This window comes from Chamaea fasciata, unplaced genomic scaffold, assembly GCF_029207755.1.
Source record: "Chamaea fasciata isolate MVZ Bird 193981 ecotype frontalis unplaced genomic scaffold, bChaFas1.0.hap1 SCAF_3, whole genome shotgun sequence".
In the NCBI taxonomy this organism is placed as follows: Eukaryota; Metazoa; Chordata; class Aves; order Passeriformes; family Sylviidae; genus Chamaea; species Chamaea fasciata.
In genome coordinates, this window is record NW_027094088.1 from 59341201 (window position 1) to 59358465 (window position 17265).

Below are 17265 nucleotides of genomic sequence, written 5' to 3' on the forward strand. Positions count from 1 at the left end.
CTTTTCATCTTATTAAATGCAAAACACTTAACTCTGACCAAACTCTACGTAACAAGTAAATTCTGTTTCTGTAATTTCTGTGTACTTAAAGAAAAAGACGAGTTCCTGTGTACATGTACATGTAGGAAGAACTAGACCTGGATACAGTGTTTTGTCTGTATTCAGTAGTTTTCAAATTTCACTATTTTTGATGTATTAATAGAACTACATTAACTCCCTTATTTTAATGTCCTAGGTACCTATAATTACTAAAAACCCTATTCAAATCACATTTTAAAACACTTCAAAAGGAATTTTTCAAAATTCATTAAAATACAGTTTCTTCTTCTCTGAAATTAAAAAATAAGTAATTTAAACTCTATTCCAATATAGTGTTTTCCTTGCTGGCTTTAAATAAACATATATTAACATGTACAAAACCAAGAAATTAAATGCACATATTTCACCAAGATGCACCTAAATCCATACAGAACTGAGAAAAACGGGGATAATAACAGTACCCTTTCTTAATCTAATATCATTGAAGAACATCCACTCTCTCTACGGCTACAGAAAGTCAGATGTGGTGCTCATGTAAAAATAATTCAAAGCAGAGTTCTGTTTGGGCTGTGAAAATGACACATAAATTCTTTACGCATGGTCGTACTGGGATTGAGTTAAAGCCAAACAAGCATCTGATTCTTGCTTTGAATACTGGTTGATTGACTGCTGTTGTAAACCATTTAATGGCACTTGCATACAAAAGACTGCTGAAAGACTGTCTCATTTTAGCAATCTGAGATGTCAGCAACAAGACAAGTTCAAAAAGACAGATTTAAACAAATGTTTGGGAAAAACATATCTACCAAATATACTACTAAGCAGATTCTTTTTTTGTAAAGAGTTATATACCAAATTCCTTAATCATATTCCAAAATAGTTTGAAGAATATTTGTATATAGTGGGGCCTCAATTTCACCCAAATCAAAAATTTTATAACATGTTAAATGATCTTGTAACTTCTCCTTCTCTGAAGCATTTGGATGGATATAAATAATGTTTAAATGCACAAACATGTACAGAAGGCATTATATATATAGTTATATACACAAAGATAAACATAACTATGAAACATATATAACAGAAGGTAATAAATATGGTAAGACAGATATATAGAGAGATAAATAAATATGTATAATATATCTCTTTTTGATTTTGAATTATCTGGATTTTGCAATAGTTTTGCCACATCCTATACTTTTTTCCTCTGTACTGCTTTTGATTTTTTTGGTAACAATTTAGCTAAGCTAAATAAAGGTGACCCTAAGCACAAACAAAGCATTAACAGCAACTAGAATTTGAGAAGTGCCTGGCACATTTAAAGCATTGTTTAAGTATTTAATTAAAAGTCCTCAGAACAATCCTCAAGACCAGTAAGCACTTCCAGCAGCAATGCTGCAGCAAAAAGAAGTCACCACAGGGGAAAAACCAAACTGTCACCAGAGCCCTACGTGTGGTCCTGAAACAGCACTAACTTCTAACACTGGTATTTCTCTTCAGACAAAGCAGGAAGACACAATTGTGATTTCTAGCACTGTAATAATCTAGCAAGGTGTCTGTACAATGTTTAAAGTCTAACGGTATTCTGAAGAGTTATTATCAAATCTGTGGTACCACTGAAATTCCCTCTGTATATGAATATAGTCTAAGTAAGGTGACATCTCTGCCAAACCAGAGACATTTCACCTAGCTTTAATCATCTGTAAGCACTGTGTCTAATCTGACTTAGTCACACAGCCTGTCTTTAAAGTCAACAGAGAGATGAGCAGCTCTGGGGAGTGATACATCTCACTTATCTTAAACACTCATTTTAGGATGAGAAATGGAATGGGATTCTGGAGATGGATAATTGAACATAAACTTCAACTGTCAGTGAGAACCACTGCACAGAGTTCCTGCAGAGCCAAGGCTGAGGGAGAGACTGCTGTCATTCTCCATGGATCTTACAAGAATTGCCTAACACACACTCCAGAAAAAATGGCTTTTTGCACGTATAACTCAGAGACATAACTGACCAGAAGAAAATTAGGATGTACTTACCAAAAACAATAGAGGACTCACAGTAGTAGTAACCATTTGGTTGTTTTTTTTTCAACATGGAGCAAAGATCAAAGCGGTGCAAAATCTCATCTCCAAAATAATGGTTTTTGAAATCTTCATACAGACTAGAGTCAATTTTTTTCACCTTTAAAAAGGAACATAAAATTCAATTAGGCATTCTACTCGGAGACTGAATTTTCATATTTAATTTCTATAGCTTTCATTTTAACCGTAAGTACAGTTACTGTGGAAAATTACTTCAAGATGTAAAAAGAATACAAAAATAATCATGTGCCAAATCTTCCATTTTAGGGAAGTATTGTCTACTGCGTAAGTTAACAATAAAATAAAAGTGTCATTAGTCCTCCTTCCTTTTCAGTCCTATAGGAAACAAATAGGCATACACAATGCTACAACTGCTTTAAATTCCAATGGTTTGCAACAGTACTCATGGAATGTGTAACTGGGAATTATTCTTGCTGTCATCACTGGGCATGCTGCTACAAGGAAGAATCTCAAATAGTCATCAAGGGCAGTTTTCTGAGTCATTAAAATCAGCATACAAGAAAAGTAGTTGTATTTTACTAGCACTAGACTTTTTTATCTCATTAAATCTAAAACCTTACTGGGATATATAATATTGGAATCATTATGTAGTTTTGCATATATGAAGTGGAACATAATAAATATTCTATTAGGCTATTTTCAGAAAACATTTCAGTCGTTATTTTAAGAGTTTAGTGGTCCACATTCCATTGCATCCTCAATAAAAATACATGATCTTTGTAGAAATTCAGTATTTTCTCCTTCAATCTACCTCCCAATAATGCTGTTTGCTATTTAAATATCATTACTCTATGCTAAGGAATATCAGGAGCCTCGAGCAGCTCCAGCCCAGTGCCCCCTACTGCCTGGCTACTGGAGTCCAGTCCAGTCTTTGATGGATGTACCTGCTGCTTCTACCTCCCAAAACCATACCCATGCTCAAAGGACACAAGGACACGGACATGGCTGGCTACATGGATGGCACTGCCTTCACCTGCACGTGAGGCTCACAGGAGACAAAAGTGCAGGTTACTCCTGGCAGGGACAGAAGGTCAACAGTGTAGGATGTACATGACTTTCTCTCTATTTTCATGTTTGTACAGTCCTGAAGTACTGTCATGGCCCCTCTGTCCCCCAAGTACCCTGCCCAGATTGCCGGCCTCTTACTGAGCCCACGGGTCTCCCACTTGCTGGCTGGCCCAGCTTGAGGTTTGGCAGTGAACACCTGCACTCCCCACACACACAGTTTGGACAGGATACAGACATTTGCCCCTGGCAGTCCGTTGGACAACTGCGCCCACCAGCCTCATTTTAAACAGGACTGGCCCCTTTTGCAGCCCACACCGTCCACTCCTCTTTTGTGCTCTTCTCCAACCTCTCCCCCTGCACACCCCCCATGCATTTGCACAAGCAGCCTGACAACATCCTGGGCCCTCGGCTTTACGTCCCCAACAGCTGCAAATTCCTGGTTTGCCTGTGGCTTCTCATCACTGTGAAAAGTCTCCTCTAGTGAAAGACAAATATCTTTTCATTTCCTTAATCTCTGACATGATGACATCTAGTGGTGGATGCTTTTCATTTCAGGAAATGGAAATCTGGGAGTCTACATCTCTGTGGAAGTCTACATTTATTCTGTCCTCACAGTAATTACTTAGAATTTTATGTTCTGTGGCTAGACTAGTCCTTATGTACTAAGGTTATTCAGACATTAAATCATTCCTTGCTTTTTAGCCGACACTTCTTGGAAATACAGTTAGACATCAATTAGCAATAAAAAAGACCTTTTCAGCCAGGAGCGCACTTGTCAAACTGTGAAACCTTGAGTACTTCTGGAATGAAATGAAGAAAAGATAAAAATCACAGCTTCATGCTGCAATAAAAAAAAATAACATTTACAAGAGTTTGGGATGTTGCTTGTCAAAGACAGGTTGGGAAGGTGTGAATCAAATGCTGAATGCTCAGGAATTGAGTTGTGCTTGTGATTCACTACTGAAAAGTATTTGGAAAAGCAGCCATGGGAAAACTATGATATTTTTAGTAACTGAAACAATTTCTGGAGTGCTGCTTGCAGTGAGATGTGAAAAGATGAAGCAATGCGGGTGCACGGGAAGGTCATGGCTCATTTCTTAACTGAAAGGGTCTGGAGCAGTAGAGATGCAAGAGAAAAGTTGTTACCACATGGGGATAGTACAGATACTGATAATAAAGATAAGCTGTAATGGGGGAGGGTGGGAAACAAGAGTACTAGAGAGGCCACTTTGAAGCGTTTGGTGTTGGAAGGGGAGGAGGAAGGCATCTGCCTCTGGAGGAAGCACTGTAATGGATGACGCCTGTAAAGGATATGGCTGTGGAACGTGGGCCTGGAGAGGCACGGCACGAGGAGCTCTTGCAGGACTGCCAGAGCACCTGGGAGAATGCCTTTGGGAGCCCTGCAATGTCTGGTTTTTCTTCTGGTGTCTCTGGGAAGGTGCAGCCTGCTATCCCAGCAGCTGAACCCCATGCAGTCCCCATGCCTACTGCCACAGTCAGCCTCGGGACCGGGGGCAGGAACCAGGTGTGGGACCGGGGGCAGGAAGGCTCCAGTGGTGCCGGCGCAAGTAGCAGAGACGCAAGCAGCTCCGAGCTCCGTGGGCCAGACCCCAGACGCCAGCACAGCACCGGGGTACTCCATGCAGGCGGGGCCCGCAGGAGGCCCGAGGGCCGCACCCTACGGGGCGCCCGAGCCGCCAGCCGGCCCTGGGCCGCTGTGGGCGCGGCCCGGCTGCAGAGGCGGGTCCGGGCCTCCGGACGGGCCCTCCCGACGGAGCGGGGAGCTCCCGCCCGGACAGGAAGGGAAGAGGGACAGCACAACGCTTTTGGGCTGCAGGAAGGCGCAGCAGCTGGGACGAGCTGCCCGTCTGTGGTGAGGATTGCAAATGAGGTGCTGACAGGGATTGGTATGTCCGATCCCTTATGTGCTTGTATGGAAACTGGTGCTGTGTGATTGTGCAACATGAATATGGGCCTGCAACCCTGAAATGACGGCCAGGCTATGGGGCTGCACTGCTGAGAGGAACCATGGTCAGCGCGGGTGCGTGCCACGAACCTCTAAGGGAGGATGGTTTTCTACATGGATATACATACCCGTGCATGTTACTGTATTTATGGGTACTTGGGTGTACATAGATACTTAAAAAAAATAAAGGACACAAAGAAAAACTGTAAAACTAATGCTGGTAGTCAGCTGTTACACCTTCCTTGGAAGTCGATGGTGGCTGTAGTTGCTGGCTGCATCTTTTCACTTGAACATTTATCGTTAATTCCTGTTAGCATCTTAGATTCTTCAGGGTTGGAAGAGTGAGTGTTAACCTCCTGTTGTCAATTAAAGTTACTTCTCAGGACATTTTGGATGAGCTGTAAAGAAAATACCTCTTGCCAACAGAATGAGTGCCACATCAGCCACGAGCTGTGCCTTGCCACCACCGCTTGGGCCTGAGCAAGAGGAGCAGGATGAGCAAGAGGGCTCAGAGATACATATGTCTGTTTTGTGGTATGCAGGGCAGCTGGCAATTACTTACTATGATACAGAAGATTGCTCAGTCTACTTCATGCCTGAGATACCTGATAACGAAGACCTCAAGCTACTGCAGAAAGTGATTGGGGAACTTAACCCTCAATGCATAGTGACCAGTGCAAAACAGGACCAGAATATTGCCAAATTCCTGACCAACCTAACAGCTACTGCTGGTGATAAGAACATAGGAAAACCAGAAATTGTCCTGTTTCCTAACATAGATTTTGGTCTAGAAGTCAGCAAGCAACGGATCCTGTCTAGGGAATTTCCATTTATCCCATCCCATATGACTGCCACAGAGAAAATTCTCTATTTGTCCTCAGTCATCCCTTTTGAGAGTCCACTCATGATACGAGCCTTAGGGGGCCTCCTTAAGTTTCTAGACAGAAGAAGGGTTGGAGTTGAACTCGAAGACAGCAGCATAGCAGTTCCTATTTTGGCCTTTAAAAAATTTGTGCTGTCAGACACTGTGAATATGGACCAAGACACTTACTGTGTCCTGCAGATATTTAAAAGTGACATGCATCCTTCTGTGTACAAGCTATCCAGTGGACTAAAAGAAGGATTTAGCTTATATGGAATTTTAAACCGTTGCAGATGCAAATGGGGGGAAAAACTGCTGAGGTTGTGGCTCACACGACCTACTCGGAACCTGACAGAGCTGAACAAACGGCTGGATGTTATCAACTTCTTCCTGCTGGCTCAGAACCATGAAACAGTCCGCACTCTTCAAAACTGCCTCAAGAATATTAAAAATGTGCCTCTTATTTTAAAGAGAATGACTCTTTCCAACACAAAACTTAGTGACTGGCAAGCGCTTTATAAGACAGCATACAATGCAGTGTGTCTTAGAGACACATGTCGTTCTCTTCCCAACACTATTGAACTTTTTCAGACTATTTCACGTGTCTTCACTGATGATCTGCACTACATTGCTAACCTAATAAGCAAAGTGGTAGACTTTGAGGGCAGCCTCTCAGAGAACCGCTTCACTGTTAGACCCAATGTAGATGCCACGGTTGATGAGAAGAAACGAAAGCTCATGGGACTACCAGACTTCCTTACAGAAGTAGCACGAAAAGAACTGGAGACTTTGGACAGTCAGATTCCTGCCTGTTCTGTGATCTACATTCCTTTGCTTGGGTTCCTTCTGTCCATTGAACGCCTACCAAATATGGTGGACAAGACTGATTTCGAAATTGAAGGCTTGGACTTCATGTTTTTGTCAGAAGATAAACTGTACTACAGAAGTGCCCAGACCAAGGAGCTAGACAACCTGCTGGGTGACTTGCAGTCTGAGATCAGGGACCAGGAAACACTCATCATGCACCAGCTGCAAACAAGGATCTTGGAGAAGTCTGAAGTACTTAACAGTGTGATTGAGTACACTGCGCACCTGGATGTGCTGCTGGCCTTTGCAGCGATGGCCCGGGAGAACGCCTACTGCCGACCTCGCTTTACTCACCGCCACGGCTTCCACATCAAAGACGGAAGACATCCACTCATGGAACTATGTGCAAAGACTTTCGTGGCCAATCCTGTGGACAGCGGCGATGCTACCGGACGAATAAAGATCATCACAGGGCCCAACTCTTCTGGAAAGAGTGTTTACTTAAAGCAAGTAGGTCTTATAGTGTTCATGGCCCTAATCGGCAGTTACGTCCCTGCAGCAGAGGCAGAGATTGGAGTAGTTGATGGGATTTACACAAGAATCCACAGTAGGGAATCAGTTTCTGTAGGGCTCTCCACATTCATGATTGATCTTAACCAGGTTGCCAAGGCTGTAAACAATGCCACAGAGAGGTCCCTGGTACTTATTGATGAGTTTGGTAAAGGGACCAACACACTGGATGGCCTGTCCCTTCTGGCTGCTGTCCTGAGGTACTGGATCAGACAAGGAACACAGTGTCCACAGGTCTTTGTCTCCACTAATTTTCACAGTTTAATGCAGCTAGAACTCCTGCCTGATACACCTCTTCTCGAGTACCTGACCTTGGAGACCCATCAGGATGGAGAGGAGTTGATATTTTTCTATCAGATCAAACAGGGCATGTCCACCATTAGTCAGGCTGCCAATATTGCTACAATAGCAGGAATGCCAGCCAAAATTATTGAAAGAGGAGTGGAAGTATCAGAACTGATTCGCACCGGAAAACCTATCAAATGTCTTGATGATCCTTCAAAAGCTGATAGGATGGAAAAATGCAAGTCTGTTGTGGAAAAGTTTCTTTGCATAGACCTTGACGATCCCCAAGTGGACTTGGAAGAGTTCATGTCTAAAGAGGTGTTGCCTTCTGCAGCCTCAGTCCTGTAGCAAGAGTATGTGTAAATGCATAAGACTGCATCATGTCTACAGCTGAGAGTCTGGTACTTTAAAGAATGATCACTATGACATAACACCTCACAGCACATTTAGGTTGTAACAAACTGTCTGTAGTTAGGTTCTTCCTTCTTCTTCTTGTTTAAACCAAGTACTCACATATCCCTGCAATTTGATGTACCATATGACTGTATGAAGAGCAAGAATTTTAAGAACCTCTTCCAGCTGTTGGGTCACTCAGTTTCTGCATTTTCTGTCCTTGTTGTTGGAACCTCAGATTTAAAAAATATACTGTAGAAAAATCACAACACATTTCTACTGGTCTTAGAAGACTATTAAAGGGATGTTTCATATTGTTTCATATTGTGCCAAAGTGATGGTTTCAGCCATTTTAGGATCAGCATCAAAGACTCCAAACAAATACGTGGCTCAGGCTCTTGTACCAACAATTAACAGTTATCACAATACAAACCACTGACATACAGGCTGGTGAGTGGCAATGCAGAAGGATTTAATGACTCTGGCTTTTCTTATACCATCTTTTCTGTCCAACTGCTGGAGATCCCAGGAGTTATTATAAAAAGAATGCTGATGGTCAGATTGAGTGGGGACTGATAAATAGAAGTGCCTTGGTTTTACTCAGAACTGTTCTCTTCTTTAAGGTCCTTTATGATACAGTTGTATCATACATAGTGTGTGTCTACGCCACATGGGTATAAATAAAGGCAAAAATTAAATATCTAGAAATGTAAGAAAGAAATTTACATTTTCTATTCTATTTTAAATTATTAACATGTGAGGATTAGTAACACAAAGAGAGGATTCCCTTTCACTTCTCTTGTCATGCAGAGGATCTTTGCTGAACAGAGTATTTTATGCACGCATATGCAAGAAAAATTCATTACCGAATTAATGACAAAAGAGCCACATCTAAATATGGCATCTAAATTAGCATTTTAAAAACCCAACTCTCATTTCAAGCAAAAGCTTCTGTGACTTTACACATTTCACATCTATGATATACCACCTGCATCCTGTGAATAAGTCCTTCTTTCTACTTTACAGCAAGTATGCATACCATCAAATTTTCTTGATGTATCTCAAATCTCACTTCCTTCTTACTACTGATTTCAAAATACTACTTAATTAAAACATGCACCTTCAGCATTTTTAGAGATATTTCTAATTAAACTTTAAAATGTTTTTAATGCCCCGCTATTGAGAAAAAATCAACTTAAAAGATTAGTTTTTTGTAATTAAATTCTTATTTAAATTTTTTTTCTGAAAATTATTTTCCTAGTCAATGTTAATGCAATAATTTTTCCTGCAGCCAGACAAGTGTCCGCGATTCCTCATGTTAGTAAGACAGAGGAGACATCAGATAGCTTATTGTCTGCCAAAACTTGCTCTAACCACTTACATTACGGCAAATAAAAGACATTTTATACATCTCTCATCTATATGTTATTTCAAGAAGCCAAAAATATCAAATGAGAGAAAATAATGTTTAAAAAGAAATTAAATCCCTTTATAATTATCAGTATTAAACATGTTATCTGGTAAATATGGCTGAAAATAGCAAAAAGATGAATATCAGCGTACATTAAACAATCTGAAACTGGATGCTGCTTTGAGTTTGTTTCAGTAAGGAATTTCCTCCTTGATGATAAAAGAAACTATTATGGTTACCAAATAAGTACCTTCTGTTATTTCTGTAAGAAACTGGAAAGTGACAGTCTTTTAACATAATTTACATTACAAAGTACAATAACAAATTATTGAATTGTGCTATTTCCAGTGCAGTCATAATAATACTGTCTGCATAATATCTGGTATCATGATGATGTTACCATTGAAGTGAATGGCAACAGTGAATCAGGCCTTGAGCAATACTTGGAAGTGTTGCAAATACAAACATTTTTCTCAGTAATATATTCTCTTTTACCAGCTATACATGGAGCATCTTAAAGATACTGCATGTATAGTTAGTAAAAGAGAATATATTTGTACAAAACTTACAACAGATTATAATACACAAAAGATTAATCATTTGTAATTTTGGCATTTTTTGTTGTCAACCAATGTCTAGGCTAGGGACATACTCTGCACTAATTAAGCAGATGCCATCAGAGCAATTTAGCTGTCAGTCGTCTTCTACTTACGAAATTCATTTCACAGAATTTGCAGTTCTGGCAGTACTAGGTATCAAAGGACCTTCAAACATCATTCAGCATTTATGAAGTGCCTCACAATACCCCCTGAAATAAACAGGAATCTGGACAAAATGCAAAACAGGGCTTGTGACTGACTGGTGGCAACTTAAGAGGCAAGTGAGGGAAGCAGGAATAGAAACATTATCTTCAAATGCAAAACTCCAGTTGCTTCTTTTATTGCACTTCATTAGGTTCTTTGCATAGAAGATAATGATACTAACCCAGGATTCTTATCATTCAAATAATTCTGGAAATAGCTGAACATCTGCAAGTAAATTACATCCATTTGTCACCTTCCACAAGGACATCTTGGAGTACACTATATACCTCCTGTTCTTGGGAAAGTTTTTAGTGGCACATCAAATCTGAGAAAGGTCCTACTAAGCATAAAGAACGAGTCGGTCCCACTTCTGAGTAGGTAAATAAGTCCTTTAATCTGAAAAGCTGAAGGGGGTACAGTAAAAAACAGATAGCTCTTTTCTAATCCACTTTATTTTACACTTTCATCTATTCTTAATATATTTCCAAATTTTTAGATTTACCATTATTAGCTTAATGACATGCCTTCAAAGTGAAAACCTGATTTCTTGAGATCTTTACTAGTTCTGAATTCTAAAACTCTTTGCTTTGTAAATATAATTTTTAACTTTTGGAAAGTTAAAATCTCTTCAGAATAGATGCATTTCAAAATGCCTGTATTAAGGTTTAAAAAAACAGATTTTTTTTTTCTCCAAAATATAACTTCGGTGGAATTTAGATGTCATTGAGAGGAGGGTGACTTAACAGAATACTGTTTCAAATAAGGAAGCATACATTTAAAAAAGAAATTAATTTAGTTATAAAGCTATGGCTGAGAACTATATTCAAACACTTCAGTACTATTTGTTCTTTTATAAGCTTGCTCATGTAACCTTCATCCATTTCCCTTTTCTTGCTTTTCATATTGTTCATATATTATATGAAAATGCAATTAGATGTCATATTAAAATGTACCGTAAAATAATTATTCCTTTTACGATATATATATTTTATTTACTGTTTTTCTGTAAACACATGGGACTATCTAACCAAATGCAGGAACACAGTGAAAGAATAGTTATAGTAAAGACTGATGCTTATGCCTGACACTGAATTGACAGAGAAAAATGTACACATTTTTAATACATAGTATCTTTCTTTACAGTAGATCATATACATTATCCAGCATTATGGAGGGCTCGGGAAGATAATTTGGAATGACATTGACCTGGTTCTGTCAGCAGCAGTGAATATCAGAACACAGAAAGGATGTATCCTGGCTAATATTTCATGGAAGGTAGATGAATGTAAATGAAACAACCAACCAGCCAAAAAAAAGCAAAAATATAGAATAGCAAAAACCCCACCTTGATTGTCTCAGATGTTTTAACCAGTTAAATCATTGAACAGCTGATATTCTAGAAGATCTGTGGAATTTTAAAATTAGCATTTTAAAAACCCAACTCTCATTTCAAGCAAAAGCTTCTGTGAGTTTACACATTTCACATCTATGATATACCACCTGCATCCTGTGGATAAGTCCTTCTTTCTACTTCACAGCAAGTACGCATACCCTCAGATTTTCTTGATGTATCTCAAATCTCACTACCTTCTTACTACTGATTTCAAAATACTACTTAATTAAAACGTGCACCTTCAGCATTTTTAGAGATATTTCTAATTAAACTTTAAAATGTTTTTTAATGCCCACTATTAAGGAAAAATCAACTTAAAAGATCAGTTTTATGTACTTAAATTCTTATTTAAAATATTTTTCTGAAAATTATTTTCCTAGTCAATGTTAAAGAATCCCATAAAACATTCTACAGAATGTCAATAAAAAATGTATGGATGTATACCTTGTGTTAAATAATACAGTACTATAGTTAAATTAATATGAAATAAAAAATAGGTACTAAAAATAGTATTGCTTCTATATATTTTAATCACAGGTATATCCTATTTTCATGGATTTGTGTATTTTGTCAAAAAAACTAATAAATAGGCAAGAAGCAGACACCATCAGAGCAATTTAGCTGTCAGTCATCTTCTTCTATATTCAAGAGAGAATATAGAGGATATATTAAATTATATTTTATAAATATATAAAAAGTATAGTTTTTCCTCATTACTCTGAAATTCACCAAAGCATATTTAGTAGAGGGAACTAACAGTCTGCCTACTATGCATAATCCAAACAGAAATTTCACTGTTCATTTGCTTGTTTTCTCCCATACAGTAACGAAACTCAGCAAACAAACTGAATGCATACAATCTACCCCCTAATGGGAGTTCTGCAACTCTGAACAAGTACTTTTATCCTTTGGTCTTGCCTAATTTCCCAACAGAAAACAGAGCATGCTATTACTGCACCGAGAATATCAAGAGTGGTATGTTACAGTATAGGACTGTTTATATGGTAGATATATTAATTATTTCTTTAAAAAACAATATTAAAGTCTTACCTCTTCAGCTGGTTACAAAGTAGCAAATATGATGCTACAGCATAAACAACACTGTCCATCTCCAAATTAAACCTTCTAGATTGCTGTTGAGCTATGTGAAATATGAACTCACCTGCTTACGCAGCTCTGTTGATTTTGACAACTTCATGAAGGTCAAATGTGGTTTAAAAGTTCTTTCTTCTCCTGCCATGATCCCCTTTTCTTCAAATATCTTTCTCATAGTCTCTGATGGGAGGAGAAAAGTGTATCAATACAAAGATATTACATAATATAATGCTTAAAATGTGCTTTCAAATGTAATTCTAGTCATGGCTCCTTTACATGAAAGAAACAAGATGATGAGTACTAAAAAGGCTGGGAGATTTCTACTTAATTTCAAAGGCACATATTATTTCTTCAGAGGTATGTATTATTTCATGTGAAAATGAATATAATACTTCATGTGAAATATTTGCAGTTAATATCAGTTAAATAATAGCAATTAGAAAGCTATTCATGCTGTCTAAGTTTTCTATCAAAATAGAAACTCTACATTAGCACTGTTCAGCAGTCACTCTCACTGGGAGTGTGGGAAACTTAAGGAAAACTCTTGAGTACGTAACAGAATTCTCAATTCAAAACCAGTATTCTGTGGTGAATTCTATTATCTGTATTTGGGTAATCTCCCACTCAGACCAGAGGAAACTTGGAAGTGAAAGCTCTAAGTTTAGGCGCTGGATTTACATGCTGGCATTAGAGAACATACCAGGTGCGCTGATGATTTTTGCTTGGGTTTTAAAGCTTCACTCTTGCCTTCTGAGCTAATTTCCTACTTTTAATGTTATTTTTTCTTACTTTTATCTGTTTGCAGTCCAGGCCAAAACAACTCTACAACACTGACCTAGTTTACTGTTTTGCAACTCATCTGCCCAATGTAATGTTTAATTTCTTGGAAATAAATTTCAGTGTAACTTTTGAATTCTGTTCCATGGTTTCTTTTAGATTAACTACTTTCAACATGAAAATTTTCTGTTTGAAAAAAGGTTTAGATTAAATTTAAAAAACCTCTGGTAAAAACAATACTGGCAAATAGAGTATTTCTATTGCTGAAAAACAGAAAAACTGCAAAACTTTAAACTTTTTTTCTTTCCAAGTACAACTTCCAATTTTTCACTTTGTGTAGGTCTAGCTCACTCATACAATCAAAAATAGGTGAAAAATTATCAATCCTATCAGATAAATTTAATCAGCTCTTAACAAAAGAATGTATCTTCATTTAAATATATTATTTTTTTGCTTGATAGTTCAACAGTCCTTTTTCTGACACCTGGAAGAAACAGCATCACATTGGGAAGCAAACAATACAAGTACAGCTGACCTGCTTGTATGATTTTACATTTTGTCTGTGGGAGACATTTCTAAGTTTACACTGAATCCCCACTAAGCTTTCTGGCTCCTGTAACTGTTCTCTGAACAGCACAGCTTGGGGATCCATTGACGTTGATATTCCAGCAAAGGGTAAATCTTGTTGGACTCTGGTTTACACTACCATGTGATGTTCTGACTCAGTCTTGTGCATAGCAGTCTTTTTTTCCCTGAAAAAAATATTTTTTTTTCTGCCATCACATCTTAGGCCATGCAGTCTTGACTCACACTCTGCAATTAGGATCTGTGCTGATGAAGATCTGCACCTCTCCAGGTGTCCCCTTCTAACTCTGGTAAGAGCTTAGTATCAGAGCAGAGGTTTGTGCCTCCGATGTGCCTCTGATCACGGGACTGTGAACCCAGGGATCTCAGCAGGGCTGTGACTGCGTGGGAAGTGGGTGGGACAGCTGGGCACCTGCACTTTGCCCTGCTGAACAGAACCACTGGCCTGCCTGTCTTCGTTTTGTGTGAAATAGCTTTGTTTGGTATGTGTTTGATTTATCTTTCCAAAATCCTCTTTCATACCTGGCAATTACAATCAAGTAAAAACAATGAAAACCTGGGTCAGAAGAGAAAAGCACAGAGAGAGAGGCTGCAACTTTAAACTTGACAGATTTACATGCGTGTAGGTGTGTGTCTACACACGTTCTCACGGGCATCAGACTTTTCACACAGCTTTGTCATGGCATAAATATATTAAACATCACAGGCTCAAGACACTGGGCTTGCTGGGACTACACATAGGACCAGCTTTGTACAATTGGACATGTACAGAAAATGTGACATTTTACTGGTTAAGGTAACTTATGAACATAATTAACACAATGTTTCCATCTTCAAAAATAATGGAACTAGAATGAAATCTGAGTTAGTGGAAGGGAAAAAAGAAATAAAGAGAAATGTTTGCCTGAGGGCACAGGAAGGTTACAAGATAATGTAATGCTATTAATATCCATGAAGCTCTTTGAAGAAGTGGCTACAAGAAAGGATTTAATAGAAACTGGAAAGGACACATGGATGCTGTGGGCAAGAGAAAGTTCTAGGCTTGTGAGACAGCATAAAAGTGGATTTGTCGACTGGCAAATACACAAAAGTTAAAGTTTATGATGGGCACTACCTAAACTGAAAGAAATTAGAGGCCAGTGATGAGAAAAACAAACAGACAATGCCCAGGGGTCTTGACAAATGAGTATCCTCCATCTTCCCTCCAGACATTATCATTACTACTTAGACTGAAAAATCAAACAAAATCTATGTTTTCCTTTATTAGCCTCAGGCTGACTGATGTTTGCAGCTTCAAAGTATACCCTAGAAATGTTAAAGCTATTTTTACAAGCTCAGTGACTTCCTGGAACAAATTTTTGGACAGCTTTCAGACTGCCTTTCATGCAGTTTGGAGTACTCTGTAATATCATTTTGTACCTCTTTTTATAATGTCAAAATTACTGAATGTCATCTGCCTCTTACAGTGGATGCAGCTGAATCCATTAGACAACTCTTTTCCTATAATTAGAATGGAAATGTGATCTATGAAGCTTACTCAGAACCACTTTGTATGGGAAAAGCTCAAAAATTCAACAGCTAGATCAATACGGAACAATTCATAGTAAAATTGCATATTAAGCCATATTCCATAATACAAATGGCCATCTTCTTTCCCAAGATTTCATTAGATACAGAAAAGCTGCTACATATGTATGTTTACTTCCAGACTATTCATCTCTGCTTGTCTCAAAACCATGTTCCTTCAATTAAAAGGTTTATAACTTAGAAACAGTATTCTGTCTTTTTATTGAATTTTTTTTACTTTATACTTGTTAATGAAGAAAAGCTGAGCATAGATAACTTACCATTAGAGCTATCGGGTTAAGCCATGTTAAAATTATTAAGTTCTTAGGGTTTTTTAAGAGATGGGCCAAAAGGTAAGCCAGAGTCAAGCTGATTTCCCACTGCTCGTTGGTTGTGTATTAGGCTTTTCTACAGTGAGCTGTCACTGTCCCAGACCCCTGTCACGTATCAGCAAGCTATACTCTTATTTCAAGCACTCATCAGGAGTATGCATGGGTTGTTTTGTTTCTCTCCATCACCACACACGTATATGTAAGAAAAAATGAGCTCGTTCATAAGGTAGGATCTATGGAGCAGTGGGGCCAGGCAATCCCCACTCTGCACATATGTCAGTACATAAGGTAAGCCTTACAAGACAGTAACAATGTGAAGACCAAGTCCTAAACTGAAAAAGAAACCTAAGTAGAATTTCCGAATAAAACTTGCTTCTTATACTGGCTTCAATCCATTCTAATACTTCCTATTAGTTTGTTATGATCACGAAAAGAAGTGGGTGAGAGTACCTTCTTTTAAATCACAATAAGCATATTGCTTCATTTTACCGAGCTATTTATCAGAGCTATTGTAATTCAGTGTTTGGCAGCACAATATGAAAAAGAATGTAGATTAAAATCTAAAAGCATTTGCTGTGCTCATTTTCAGTATTATTTCAGGGAATTATACCTCCAGTCCCACCTAACTTAACAACAGTAATTTGGACTGCTAGCTTTTTGTTCACTTTGTACAAATCAGTTGTTCTAATGGAAAATTACCTTTGAGTTTCCTATTTTTTAATCATGTGAAATGACCTAAGAACAACTGACAAGAAGCAAAATTCATTTATCATAGCTTCAGCCATCTGTAACTAAAGTGAACTAAATTAACTGAATTAAACTATTTCCCTAGGCTGCCTGAAGGGAGGCAATGCAATTCACCCTCAAGTGGATGCTAAATATGTGGTTTCACAATTTTTAAAGAGGCTCATAAACTATCATCCTTGTCAGAACAGACTGCTCCTCTCTAGGTCCCTGCCTGCCACTGCTCCTATCTTTTCTGCCAACAGTTATGCAGCTATACAGTAAACTTCATGGGCAAGCTGAATAGGCTAAAAATTAGCTGGCAAAGGTAAAAATGTTAATTTTACCACAGCTGAATTCTCCATGTAGCTGCACAAAGGGGCCACATTGCTTTGGCATGGTGGCAATGTAAGTTTATGCTTGAGTAAAGCTGTAATGTATCTAGAGAAGAAGATGGGCATTAAGACTCGTTTCCGTTTCTCTTGCTCTCTAGTGTGGACTGCTAGGAAACCAATTAAATGTAATCTACACACAACCAAAATTA

At 38.4% G+C, this 17265-nt stretch overlaps 2 protein-coding genes across 6 annotated transcripts in view; one reads left to right on the plus strand and one right to left on the minus strand.

The window, feature by feature from the left end:
* The window catches only part of AKAP7 (A-kinase anchoring protein 7), an 85572-nt gene that overhangs the window by 48945 nt on the left and 19362 nt on the right, over positions 1 to 17265 (minus strand). For all 5 annotated transcript variants that reach the window (XM_066179175.1, XM_066179173.1, XM_066179171.1 and 2 more), the window contains exons 6-7: positions 12806 to 12918; positions 2080 to 2224 (exon numbers count right to left, since the gene is read on the minus strand). In XM_066179175.1, the coding sequence (XP_066035272.1) occupies positions 2080 to 2224; positions 12806 to 12918 (258 nt within the window). The remainder of the gene's footprint in view (positions 1 to 2079; positions 2225 to 12805; positions 12919 to 17265) is intronic.
* Positions 5547 to 7991, plus strand: MSH5 (mutS homolog 5). The gene has a single exon (XM_066180478.1). The coding sequence runs from the start codon at positions 5547 to 5549 to the stop codon at positions 7989 to 7991; it is 2445 nt and encodes an 814-aa protein (XP_066036575.1).

Excerpts from the sequence above, each read along its gene's own strand:
- MSH5 (XM_066180478.1), top strand. The coding sequence starts at position 5,547 with ATGAGTGCCACATCAGCCACGAGCTGTGCCTTGCCACCACCGCTTGGG.